The sequence below is a fragment of the Podarcis pityusensis genome (assembly GCF_964106645.2).
Source record: "Podarcis pityusensis genome assembly, chromosome: 7".
Lineage (NCBI taxonomy): Eukaryota > Metazoa > Chordata > Lepidosauria > Squamata > Lacertidae > Podarcis > Podarcis pityusensis.
Window position 1 is genome coordinate 3,637,024 of NC_138031.1, and position 13,129 is coordinate 3,650,152.

The 13,129-nt window shown below is 47.6% G+C and overlaps 2 protein-coding genes across 5 annotated transcripts in view; one reads left to right on the forward strand and one right to left on the reverse strand.

Annotated features, from left to right (window-relative positions):
* The window catches only part of TOP1MT (DNA topoisomerase I mitochondrial), a 38,365-nt gene extending 26,318 nt beyond the window's left edge, over nt 1-12,047 (forward strand). For all 4 annotated transcript variants that reach the window (XM_081012544.1, XM_081012545.1, XM_081012547.1 and 1 more), the window contains 9 exons: nt 484-628; nt 1,212-1,355; nt 2,391-2,576; nt 4,778-4,846; nt 6,609-6,723; nt 9,031-9,158; nt 10,001-10,095; nt 11,093-11,242; nt 11,858-12,047. In XM_081012544.1, coding sequence (XP_080868670.1) covers nt 484-628; nt 1,212-1,355; nt 2,391-2,576; nt 4,778-4,846; nt 6,609-6,723; nt 9,031-9,158; nt 10,001-10,095; nt 11,093-11,242; nt 11,858-11,960 — 1,135 coding nt within the window. In that variant the 3' untranslated portion in view covers nt 11,961-12,047. The remainder of the gene's footprint in view (nt 1-483; nt 629-1,211; nt 1,356-2,390; nt 2,577-4,777; nt 4,847-6,608; nt 6,724-9,030; nt 9,159-10,000; nt 10,096-11,092; nt 11,243-11,857) is intronic.
* RHPN1 (rhophilin Rho GTPase binding protein 1) overlaps nt 1-13,129 on the reverse strand; it is a 154,893-nt gene that overhangs the window by 88,363 nt on the left and 53,401 nt on the right. The gene's annotated exons all lie outside the window — the stretch shown is intronic.

Sequence of the window (13,129 nt, forward strand, 5' to 3'; positions counted from 1 at the left end):
AACAATTTAAACAATTTATTTAACTAAAACAATAACATTATAGCATATGTATCCATGGTTGTAAACTGATGTGGTTAAACTTTTTTTTTTTAAACTTAGACTGAGTTTTAGCACACATGAAAAATTTAAAACAAATCCTTATTTCCTGATGAGTAGTCCTTGGACTACAATGTAACTTAAATAGAAAACTATCTTTAGAAAGATTTTTCCTCCAAAAGCATTTTATTTTCAAAATCCAATTTAAATTAAAAAAACCACACCCTGATTTTAAAAAATAATAATCTGATTTAAATTTAAAAAAAAAATGATTTTTATCCACCCTGATTTCCGATTCCTTGTAAAAGCAGTCCAGGGAACTCAGTCGTTTGGTCGCTTATACGAACAAAATGCATATTTTTGCCATCCAGATTGTGATGTTTCCTGTTCTGCTTTCTGATATCTTAACCTTTCCCCCCTCCTCTCACTCCCTCTTTTTTTGGCCAGGGGTTCCAAGATCCCAAAACCCCCTCCCGGGCACAAGTGGAAGGAAGTTCGGTGTGACAATAGCGTGACCTGGTTGGCGTCGTGGACGGAGAACATTAATGGGGCCATAAAGTACATTATGTTGAACCCCAGTTCCAAGTTGAAGGTGAGAGACGGGGGCAGGCGTTCCCTTCGGGAGTACAGTAGACCCTCTGGATACGAATTAAATTCGTTCCAGGGGCCCGTACTTAACCTGAAAAGTCCTTAACTGGAGGCTCCGCTTTTATGCACGCGTGCGGTGCACAGAAAGGGATGTGGGTGGCGTTGTGGGTTAAACCACAGAGCCTAGGACTTGCCGATCAGAAGGTCGGCGGTTCAAATCCCCATGACGGGGTGAGCTCCCATTGCTCGGTCCCTACTCTGGCCGACCTAGCAATTTGAAAGCACGTCAAAGTGCAAGTAGATAAATAGGTACCACTCCGGCAGGAGGGTAAACTGCGTTTCCATGCACTGCTCTGGTTTCGCCAGAAGCGGCTTAGTCCTGCTGGCCACATGACCCGGAAGCTGTACGCTGGCTTCCTCGGCCAGTAAAGCGAGATGAGCGCCGCAACCCCAGAGTCGTCCGTGACTGGACCTAATGGTCAGGGGTCCCTTTACCTTTACCTGCGGTGCGCAGAGGGCTTCTGCGCATTCGCATGATGCAAAACCCGGAAGTATAGACTTGTATCCGGTTCTGCTTCTCTTTCCAGGGGGAGAAGGACTGGCAGAAATACGAAATTGCTCGCTGCTTGAAAGGGGTGGTGGGCAAGATTCGTGCTCAGTACCGGGCGGACTGGAAATCAAAGGAGATGAAGAAGCGGCAGAGGTCCGTGGCCCTTTATTTCATCGACAAGGTAAGGGCTGCTTTCCGGCGCGGGGAATATCGCTCTTAAAGCCGGTTGCAAATACAGTCATACCTCATGTTACGTTTGCTTCAGGTTGAGCGTTTTCAGGTTGCGTCCCGCGGTGACCCGGAAGTAGCAGAACGGGTTACTTCCAGGTTTCACAACTCACGCATGCGCAGACGGGCAAAATGACGTCATGCGCAGAAGTGGTGGATCGCGACCCGCACACGCGCAGACACGGGTTGCGTTCTGTTCAGGTTGCGAACGGGCCTCCGGAACGGATCCCGTTCGCAACCAGAGGTACCACTTTATTCCTTTCTAGTAACAATAACAACAACAACAACATTAATAATAATAATAATAAATAATAATAAATAATATATTATTTATACCCGGCCAATCTGGCTGGGTTTCCCCAGCCACTCTGGGCAGCTCCCAACAGAATATTAAAAACACGATAAAACATCAAAAATTTAAAACTTCCCTAAACAGGGCAGCCTTCAGATGTCCTCTAAAAGTCAGGTAGTTACTTATTTTCTGGACATCTGATGGGAGGCCGTTCCACAGTGAGGAAGCACCAGAGGTTTCTGCTCTCACAGCTGCAACAGCGGCGTTGGAAGGGGTTCCTTAGCAGGGTCACCCATCTGCCCCCCCTGCAATGCAAGATGGAAGCAGTGTTTTGGAGAGAGCCTGCGTCTGACTCCCCCCGCTCCCCCCATGGCTCTGAGATCCAGCGCCGATAGCCTCCTGGCGGTTCCCTCATTGCGAGAAGCGAGGTTACAGGGAACCAGGCAGAAGGCCTTCTCGGTGGTGGCGCCCGCCCTGTGGAACGCCCTCCCATCAGATGTCAAGGAAATAAACAACTGCCAGACTTTTAGAAGACATCTGAAGGCAGCCCTGTTCAGGGAAGTTTTTAATATTTAATGCTGTATTGTTTTTAACACTCGATTGGGAGCCGCCCAGAGTGGCTGGGGAAACTCAGCCAGTTGGGCGGGGTATAAATAATAAATTGTTATTATAAATTATTATTGTGTCCCTCCCCAGCTGGCCCTGAGAGCGGGGAATGAAAAGGAGGAAGGGGAGACGGCGGATACGGTGGGCTGCTGCTCCCTCCGCGTCGAGCACCTGAGGCTTCACCCTCGGATGGACGGGAAGGAGAACGTGGTGGAGTTTGACTTTCTGGGCAAGGACTGCATTCGCTACTACAACCTGGTGCCTGTGGAGAAGCAGGTGAGAGAGAGGCAGCGTTGCTGGAAAGGAGGGATGCAAGCAGTTCCTTGGGTCGGTGGGCACCATTCTCCCTCTGCAACAGAACCAATTAATAATCATAATAATAATAATAGTAATAATCATAATCATAATCATCATAATTTATTATTTGTACCCCGCCCATCTGACTGGGTTTCCCCAGCCACTCTGGGTGGCTTCCAAGTAAGATTAAAAATACATTAAAATGTTACACGTTAAAAACTCCCCTGAACAGGGAATTATTTTTCGCTCCATAAGCCGCACTTTTTACCTCCTAAAAAGTAAGGGGAAATGTCTGTGCGTCTTATGGAGCGAATGCCTACGGGTGGCGGGGGGGATCTGCTGCAGTCGCGAGCAGAGGATCCATGGTTCCCCTTCCTTTCCTCCTCTGTGACTCACTTTGAAGCAGCAAAGCGGGAGAGGAGCCGCTTACACGGGTGTAAGCAGCTCCTGTCCAGTTGGCTGCTTTAAAGCGAGCGTGCTCTGTTTCCCTCCCTCCTCCCCGGCTCAGCTCTGTGAAAAGCTGCTTTTCCACACACCCCACGCGTGCTCCTTGTCCCTTCAGTGCTTTTCCTTCCCTCCCCACTTAAAACGTGGTTACAAAGCACGGATCCACATGGATCCTCAGGATTTTTGCATTGGGTCACCCCAAGTTCACCATCAGATCACATAGCATGTTCATGGCTACAGCCTGCACCAAAAAAATCACGCACCCACTGTTTTCTGGGGCCGCAATGGCGCAGAAACGTGGTTACAAAGCACGGATCCACATGGATCCTCAGGATTTTTGCATTGGGTCACCCCAAATTCACCACCAGATCACACGTCTGTGGCCACAGCATGAACCACAAAAATCATATATCCACTGTTTCATTCAGAATATTTTTTTTCTTGTTTTCCTCCTCTAAACTAGGTGCGTCTTATGGAACAAAAAATACGGTAACAGCTTGCTGAACCAAAAACAGGTGGTTGTTGGTGCGATTAGTGTTATTAAGTTTATAACCCAGCCTTCCTCCTGAAGGGGACCCAGGGCAGCAAACATGCAGGCGATAAATAAGAATTTTAATTTTAATTTATATACTGCCCTTTATCAATAGATCCCAGGACAGTTTATAACTTTAAAAGCACATTACAGAACGTCAATGATAAAAAATAATAATAAAAAGCATACTGAGAGATAGCCTAGTAATAAAATAGATAAAGCAGTTACAGCATCTAAAGCCATCTGTAATACAGATGCCGAAAGTTATCTCCTTAAAAGTCCCGTTGAAAGGCCAGCTCTTTGCAGCTTCCCAGCAGTGAAAATGACAGAGAGTTGTCCTTGCTCATTTTGGGGGATTGTGAATTTGACTTTCCTTTGAGGCGTTTGAAGCTACAACAGTGTTCTCAGAAAGCCCGTCCTCTTTTTTTAAAAAAATAATAATCTTATTTTTGTTCTTTAAAAAGACATTATGAAAACCTGTATTCCTCTACATAGAAAAGGTAAAGGGACCCCTGACAATTAGGTCCAGTCATGACCGGCTCTGGGGTTGCGGCACTCATCTCGCTTTATTGTCCGAGGGAGCCGGCATACATCTTCCGGGTCATGTGGCCAGCATGACTAAGCCGCTTCTGGTGAACCAGAGCAGCGCACGGAAACGCCGTTTACCTTCCCGCTGGAGTGGTACCTATTTATCTACTTGCACTTTGACGTGCTTTCGAACTGCTAGGTTGGCAGGAGCAGGGACCGAGCAATGGGAGCTCACCCCGTTGCGGGGATTTGAACCACCAACCTTCTGATCGGCAAGCCCTAGGCTCTGTGGTTTAACCCACAGCGCCACCCGCGTCCCTTATTCCTCTACATACACCACAACTTATAAGAGAGACGCTATATGTGCTTTTCCTTGTTTATTTGCTTGTTTTGTAACAAAAGAAAATCCTGAATAAAACCTCTAAAAAAAAAAATCAGTTTACATCTATAAAGAATGCCCTTATTAAGCGATCCACGAGTTAGTATCAACCTTTGGAACTGGCCTCTGGGCTTCTGGAGAATTTGTAAATGAAGTAAAGCTCCAGTGATCCCCTGCAAAGGTATGTTTGGCTTTTATCCCTCTTGCCAGCCTTTACTTGTGAGTTGCTTTGCTTACTCCTGCCGTTCTCCTGAGCTGACCTTGCTCTCAGAATTTCCATCTTGATCATTGCAGGTGTTCAAGAATTTGCAGTTGTTCATGGAGAACAAAGGACCCGGGGACGATCTTTTCGACAGGCTGTCTGTAAGTTTGGACTGACCTTCACAGATGTTTCAATCCTGGGTATTTTTGAGTGCTCAAATTCTCCAGGCAATAGCAGAGGGAGAAAAGCAATGACAAACCTAGACAGCATCTTAAAAAGCAGAGACATCACCTTGCCAACGAAGGTCCGTATAGTTCAAGCTATGGTTTTCCCAGTAGTGATGTATGGAAGCGAGAGCTGGACCATCAAGAAGGCTGATCGCCAAAGAATGGATGCTTTTGAATTCTGGTGCTGGAGGAGACTCTTGAGAGTCCCATGGACTGCAAGAAGATCAAACCTCTCCATCCTTAAGGAAATCAGCCCTGAGTGCTCACTGAAAGGACAGATTGTGAAGCTGAGGCTCCAAGACTTTGGCCACCTCATGAGAAGAGAAGACTCCCTGGAAAAGACCCTGATGTTGGGAAAGATGGAGGGCACAAGGAGAAGGGGACGACAGAGGACGAGATGGTTGGACAGTGTTCTCGAAGCTACCAGCATGAGTTTGACCAAACTGCGGAGGCAGTGGAAGACAGGAGGGCCTGGCGTGCTCTGGCCTCAGCTTCAGGACCTGTCCTTCCAGTGAGCACTCAGGGCTGATTTCCTTCAGAATGGATAGGTTTGATCTTCTTGCAGTCCATGGGACTCTCAAGAGTCTCCTCCAGCACCAGAATTCAAAAGCATCCATTCTTTGGCGATCAGCCTTCTTTATGGTCCAGCTTTCACTTCCATACATCACTACTGGGAAAACCATAGCTTTAACTATACGGACCTTTGTTGGCAAGGTGATGTCTCTGCTTTTTAAGATGCTGTCTACAAGTGATAAATTATTATAATAGTATTTCTGATGGTAAGAGCTGTTCGACGGTGGAATGGACTCCCATAAGAGATGGTGGACTCTCCTTCCTTGGAGGTTTTCAAGTAGAGGTTGGAGGGCCATCTGTCAGGGATGCTTTCGATGAGATTCCTGCATTGCAGGGGGTTGGACTGGATGATGCTCGGAGCCCCTTCAAACTCTACAGTTCTATTATTATTAAGCTAAGCAAGCCTGGGTCTCGTCAGCTCATAAATGAGTCATTGCTTAGGACAGGCACCCCCAAACTCGGCCCTCCAGCTGTTTTGGGACTACAACTCCCATGATCCCTAGCTAACAGGACCAGTGGTCAGGGATGATGGGAATTGTAGTCCCAAAACAGCTGGAGGGCCGACTTTGGGGGTGCCTGACTTAGCAACCACCCCATTTCCAGTGCCGTGAGTTCCTTAAGTGGACTTCCCCTGCCTTCCCCCCCTAAACTTCCTTTCCTGAATAAAAAATGTGCACCCCACCACCAAGACCATTCCATTGTAACCATCCAACCTCCCAAAATTTCAACACCTCTTGCGATGGTTTGACCCCTTTCTGTTTTTAACAGTACAAATTCTACAAACACCCTTCATATCTCCTCAAAATATTTTCTCCTGCATATTCCCTGCCTTACCTTTAATGGCACATGTTAATTTATCGTTAATAGCTATATCCCAAACCTCTTTGTACCATTCCTCCTTTTTATATTCTGCTTGCCCCTTCCACTACCTGGCTTATAATAATTCGCGTGGCTGTCAATAAATTTGTGAGCAAGTCCTTCATGGCCTGCAAACCTTCCACACCCGTCGTAAATTGATAATAATGCTACCTCTGGACTTTTGGCCACGTTTTTATTCTTATTTATTTATGATTATTACTTTGTCAATTAACTAACTAACTAACTAACTTCCTTTCCTTTCCAGACCTCAACCCTGAACAAACATCTCCAGGACCTGATGGAAGGTTTGACAGCCAAGGTCTTCAGGACCTACAATGCCTCCATCACCCTGCAGGAGCAGTTGGATGCCCTGACAAATGGTAAACAGGCTCAGGGCAAACTTTTCTGCTGCACAGGCTGGATTTAATTCCAGCAAGACTCTGCAGGGTCTCTAGAATAGCAGTAGTTAGTAACGGTAATAATAATACCCCACCCGTTTCGCTGGGTCATCCAGAATACAGTGGACGCTCGGGTTGCGAACATGATCCATGCAGGATGCACATTTGCAACCCACAGCGTTCGCAACCCGCGTCTGCGCACGCACGGGTTGCAATTCGGCGCTTCTGCGCATGTGCAAAGCACAATTTAGCCCTTCTGCGCATGCGCGACCGCCGAAACCCAGAAGTAACCCGTTCCGGTACTTCCGGGTGTCGGCGGTCCGTAACCCGAAAAAACGCAACCTGAAGTGCCTGTAACCCAAGATATGACTGTAAATACTAATACAGTGGCACCTTGGATTTCAAACGCTTTGGGTTACAAACACTTTGGGTTACAAACTCCGCTAACTCGGAAGTAGTACCTCGGGTTGAGAACTTTGCCCCAGGATGCGAACGGAAATCGCGTGGTGGCAGGCTCCATTAGCAAAAGTGCACCTCAATTTAAGAACAGTTTCAGGTTAAGAACGGACCTCGGGAACAAATTACCGTATTTTTCGCCCTATAGGACGCACTTTTCCCCCTCCAAAAATGAAAGGGAAATGTGTGTGCATCCTATGGGGCGAATGCAGGCTTTCGCTGAAGCCTGGAGAGCGAGAGGGGTCGGTGCGCACCGACCCCTCTCGCTCTCCAGGCTTCAGGAAGCTCTGCGCAACCCTCGGGAGCCCGGCACGAAGTTGCGCCGGGCTCCCTAGGCTTGCGGATAGCAGGCTGTTCTCGGGGCTGGGGTTGGGGGAAGCTCGGGCTTTCCCCGCGCCAGCCCCGCGCCTGGGGGGGAAATATTTTTTTTTCTTTATTTCCCCTCCCCCCAAAAAACTAGGTGCGTCCTATGGGGCGGTGCGCCCTATGGGGCGAAAAATACGGTAAGTCCTTAACCCGAGGTACCGCTGTACACACAGTTTTGAGATGGGAGGGAAGATGTGCTCCTGTTCCAAATGGGGAATGCAACGTCAAATCCCTCTTGAATTCGGGTGGTGCTCAAGTTTAGGAGAACGTAAGAAGGGTCTGGCTGCAGGATCAGGCCAAGGTCCTATCGGATCCATTCTCCTGTCCTCACCGTGGCCAAGCAGACGTGTCTGGGAAGCCCCCAAGCAGGGTTTGAGCACAAGATCACTTTTCCCCGCTTGCGTTTCCAGGAACTAGCCTTTAGGAACATTCCTGCTGCAACAGTCAAGGCAGAATGTAGCTGTTGTGACTAGGAGATGTTGAGAACTTTATCCTCTGTGAAGGCCACAAGGGGAGAGATCTTACGATCCCTAGTGACTAGGTGATACCTGGTTTTCAACATCGCGATATATCACCAGCTAAACATTGTGATATATCACGAGGTCTGAAATAAGGATGAAGCCATGTTGAAGCATTGGCTGGCTTCACGGTTTTCCCCACATTGCGATTTTTGCAGAGCACACACACACACACACACACCATGATTTGCAATATATTGGCAGGTCAGATGTTTAGAAAATGTTATCGCAATATGGACTTCAAACCAGTTTGGGACGATATGTCGATATATTGCCCGGCCCTACGAGCAACTGGTATTCAGAGGTGCAAGAGGGTGGGGTCTGTTGTCAGAAACTGGGAGAGCCCCCAGCATAGATGGGGAAGATCGCACCCTCACCCCCTGTAGCTGCAAGTCAGTGTTGGCTATGCTGGGATGGAGGGGCTACCGGTCTTATCAGAAAAGTTCATGTGTTCCTATGAATGCTTGCATTTGCAACGAGGCTGGTGCCTGGTGCAATCGTGCTGGCTCCTGATAGCCCCTGTGTCAGAAATACAGATAAAGGTAAAGGGACCCCTGACCATTAGGTCCAGTCGTGGCCAACTCGGGTTGGGGCGCTCATCTCACTTTATTGGCCGAGGGAGCCGGCGTACAGCTTCCGGGTCATGTGGCCAGCATGACTAAGCCGCTTCTGGCGAACCAGAGCAGCGCACGGAAACGCCATTTACCTTCCCGCCGGAGTGGTACCTATTTATCTACTTGCACTTTGACATGCTTTTGAACTGCTAGGTGGGCAGGAGCAGGGGCCGAGCAACGGAAGCTCACCCCGTCGCTGGGATTCGAACCGCCGACCTTCTGATCGGCAAGCCCTAGGCTCTGTGGTTTAACCGACAGCGCCACCCGAGTCCCTACAGAAACACAGATACACCTACACAAATCCCACCTCAGCCTTGCCTTTTGGTTCCTGACAGAGGACGACAACGTGGCTGCCAAGCTCCTCTCCTACAACCGAGCCAACCGCGCAGTCGCCATCCTTTGCAACCACCAGCGGGCAACTCCGAAAACCTTCGAGAAGTCCATGCAAAACCTCCAGGCTAAGGTAACCCAGCAGAGGGGGCGCTGAGACAATCCAAGGGCTTATCTCCATCTGTTTTGCTGATCCAGCCCTCCTCCTGATTTTCTTGCACAAAGCTTTCTGGTGCGCTGTTGGGGCTGAACAGCTGGGTGGCTAATAATAATAATAATCATAATTTATTTCTACCCCGTGCATCTGGCCACTCTGGGCAGCTCCCAATAGAATATTAAAAACATCATAAAATTAAAAACATCATAAAACATTCAAACATTAAAAATTCCCTAAAGAGGGCTGCCTTCAGATGTCTTCTAAAAGTCGGATAGTTGTTTATTTCCTTGACATCTGATGGGAGGGCGTTCCACAGAGCGGGCACCACCACCAAGAAGGCCCTCTGCCTGGTTCCCTGTAACCTCACTTCTTGCAGCGAGGGAACCACCAGAAGGCCCTCGGCGCTGGACCTCAGTGTCTGGGTTGAATGATGGAGGTGGAGACTCTCCTTCAGGTATGCTGGACCGAGGCCGTTTAGGGCTTTAAAGGTCAGCACCAACACTTTGAATTGTGCTCGGAAATGTACTGGGAGCCAACATAGGTCTTTCAGGACCGGTGTTATGTGGTCTCGGTGGCCGCTCCCAGTCACCAGTCTAGCTGCCGCATTCTGGATTAATTGCAGTTTCCGGTTCGTCTTCAAAGGTAGCCCCACATAGAGCGCATTTCAATAGCCCAAGGGGGAGATAACCAGAGCATGCACCACTCTGGCGAGACAGTTAAGCTGGATGCAAGACAGGAATGCGGAGAAGAACTTGTAGCCCATCCACACTTGCCTACAAAGACAAGACCTGAACCCACCATGCTTTTTGCCGTTCCAGATCAATGTCAAAAGGGACCAGTTGTGCGATGCAAAGCTGGAGCTCAAGAAGGCAAAGGCAGATTGCAGAAGTAAAAGGGATGTGAAATCTAAAGCGTGAGTGAAGCCGGTGCCTTTTGTGTCCTGGGTTGTCCTTTCAATTAACTGTTAGGAGGTTCATCATAGAAGTGGCATGCGGGGAACTAATTCAGTATGGTTCTTTTTCCCATATGCAGGTGCTTGCAGGGTAACCTTGGCAAAGCGGTCACTTATGCGATAAACATCATTATATGCTAGAGTTGTCTGTCCCCCCTAATAATAATAATAATAATAATAATTTATTAATACCCCGCCCATCTGGCTGGGTTTTTCCAGCCACTCTGGGCGTCTTCCAACAAAACACTAAAATACAATAACCTATTAAACATTAAAAGCTTCCCTAAACAGGGCTTTCTTCAGATGTCTTCTAAAAGTTTGGTAGTTATTTGTTTTATGAATACCCCCTCCTTTTCATCTATCAATCAATCAATCAATCAATCAATCTTTATTACGGTCCAGAGACGCAACAAATCATTACAAAGCAATGCACATCGCTTCATCTATCCCAGATTGGCTGCCAGCCAAACTCACTGTGCAAAGTGTTACAAACCTCTTGCCATGTCCTAATTTCACAGACTTCTTCGCGTGTCCTGTCAGTTGCCTTTTAAAACTAGAAAGTTATTTTATTTTTGTAAATTCCTTTGGGGTGGCGGTGGCGGTTTGCCTTTACAATTAAGCTGTATATAAGTTTTGTTAAATAAATAAACAGCCAAGCAGCCTGAAATATTAGACTATAGCAGGCATAGGCAAACTCGGCCCTCCAGCTGTTTTGGGACTACAACTCCCATCACCCCTAGCTAACAGGACCAGTGGTCAGGGATGATGGGAATTGTAGTTCCAAAACAGCTGGCGGGCCGAGTTTGCCTATGCCTGGACTACAGGGACAGAGGGCACAGTCGGAATGTGAATAAGGAAACCTGCCAAGCTATTCTGGTAGCGAACCATGAGGACTAACGGCTCGCTTTGTCGGTTGCTGTTGCGTTCTCATGTGCGCTCTTCCTCTCTTCCGAACCAGCGCTTTAGAAAAGAAGCAGAAGCACGTAGAGAAGTTGGAAGAGCAGCTGGAGAAGCTGGTCCTGCAAGCCACGGACAAAGAGGAGAACAAGCAGATCGCTCTGGGCACCTCGAAGCTGAATTACCTGGACCCGCGCATCAGTGTGGCCTGGTGGGTTGACATGCCTGGGGAAGGACGGTCCTGCTGTGTGTTTGGTGCAAAAGCGGAAGCCCGGTCATGATTGCTAGGATTTGCCTGCCCTCCACCCTAAAGTCCCAGGGTTCGGGTTGCAACAATTAAAACGCAATATTAAAAATCGTTTGGAACAGCATACGGTCACAGGATCCTGAAAACTTACACCTCAAAGGCCAGGGCAAAGAGGTGCATTTTCAGCATCCTCCGGAAGCTGTACAATGAAGGTGCCAGGTGCAATTCTGTGGGGAGGGAGTTGCACAGCTTAGGGGCCACCACAGAGAAGGCCCTGTCCCCCTGGGCCACCACCCTCTGAGTCTCTGAGGGTGGAGGAACTACCAAGAGGGCTTCCTCTCCCGATCTCAGCACCTGAGAGGGTCCGTAGGGAAGGAGGCGGCCCTTCAGTTATTCCGGACCTGAGTTATTTGGGGCTTCAAACACCCATACAAGCATCTTGAACTGGGCCCGGAAATTAACTCCCAACCACTGCAGCTCTTTTCAAAGCAGGGGGTTGCGTGAGACCTGAACCCAAAGGCCCAAGAAGCCCGGCTTTGATACCAAAAAGGTGCCCTGATGTGATTTTTTTGCCCACAGGTGTAAAAGGTTTTGCGTGCCCATTGAGAAGATTTTTAACAAGACCCAGAGGGAAAAGTTTGCGTGGGCGATAGATATGGCAGACGAAGATTTTGTATTCTGAGGAGATCCCGGCTACCTCATTTTCGTGCCTTCGTTGTGACCCCGTTTTTCTTTTCTTTTGCAAGCAAAAAATACATCTCTAAAGGAAGGAGTGGTGCCTGTGTTTTGTGCAAAAAGGTCTAAGATGGGGAGCCAAATTGCCAGTCTCTTCTTGGGGGCTCTGTGGCTGCAACAGGGGGCTCTTTGGTCCTTTCTGCAGCACAGATTTAAACTGATTTCCCCCACTCGTGGCTCCCTCTCCTCCTCAAAAGACCTTAGCAGATCCAGTCAAACCTCTGTTGTCAAACATAATCCGCTCTGGAAGCCCATCTGACTTCCGAAATGTTCGATAACCAAGGCTCGGCTTCCGATTGGTTGCAGGAGCTTCCTGCACTCAGCCAAAGCCGTGTTGGACGTTTGGCTTCTGAAAAACGTTTGAAAACCGGAGCATTTACTTTCGGGTTTTTGGCATTCTGAAACAGAGGCGTTCAGGGTCCAAGGTTTGACTGTACAGTTCTGCAGTGGGGACGAGGTGTGTCTGTAAACATGAAAAAAATCATCATCATCATTATCCCAGGGTTATTTGAGGGAAGCCATTATGATTTAAGCCAATTCATGCTTTGATACAGTAAAGGTATCTCTAGCCATTGTACAGGTGAAACTTGAAAAATTAGAATATCATGGAAAAGTTCATTTATTTCAGTAATTCATCTTAAAAGGTGAAACTAATATATGAGAGAGACTCACGACATGCAAAGCAAGATATGTCAAGCCTTTATTTGTTATAATTGTGATGATTATGTACAGCTGATGAAAACCCCAAATTAACAATCTCAGAAAATTAGAATATTGTGAAAAGGTACAGTAGCTATTCAACCTATAACACCTGCAATGGGTTCCTGAGCCTTTAAATGGTCTCTCAGTCATCACAATTATAACAAATAAAGGCTTGACATATCTCGCTTTGCATGTCATGAGTCTATCTCATATATTAGTTTCACCTTTTAAGTTGAATTACTGAAATAAATGAACTTTTCCACAATATTCTAATTTTTCGAGTTTCACGTGTATTTTGCCTGACTTCATGAGATGGTCAGGTCATTGCGAGAGTAAAAGTGTGCTTTTACCATTTTGCTTAGACTATGGTTGTGGGTGTTGCAATAAATTTGGGGGGTTCTGAATGTGGGAGTC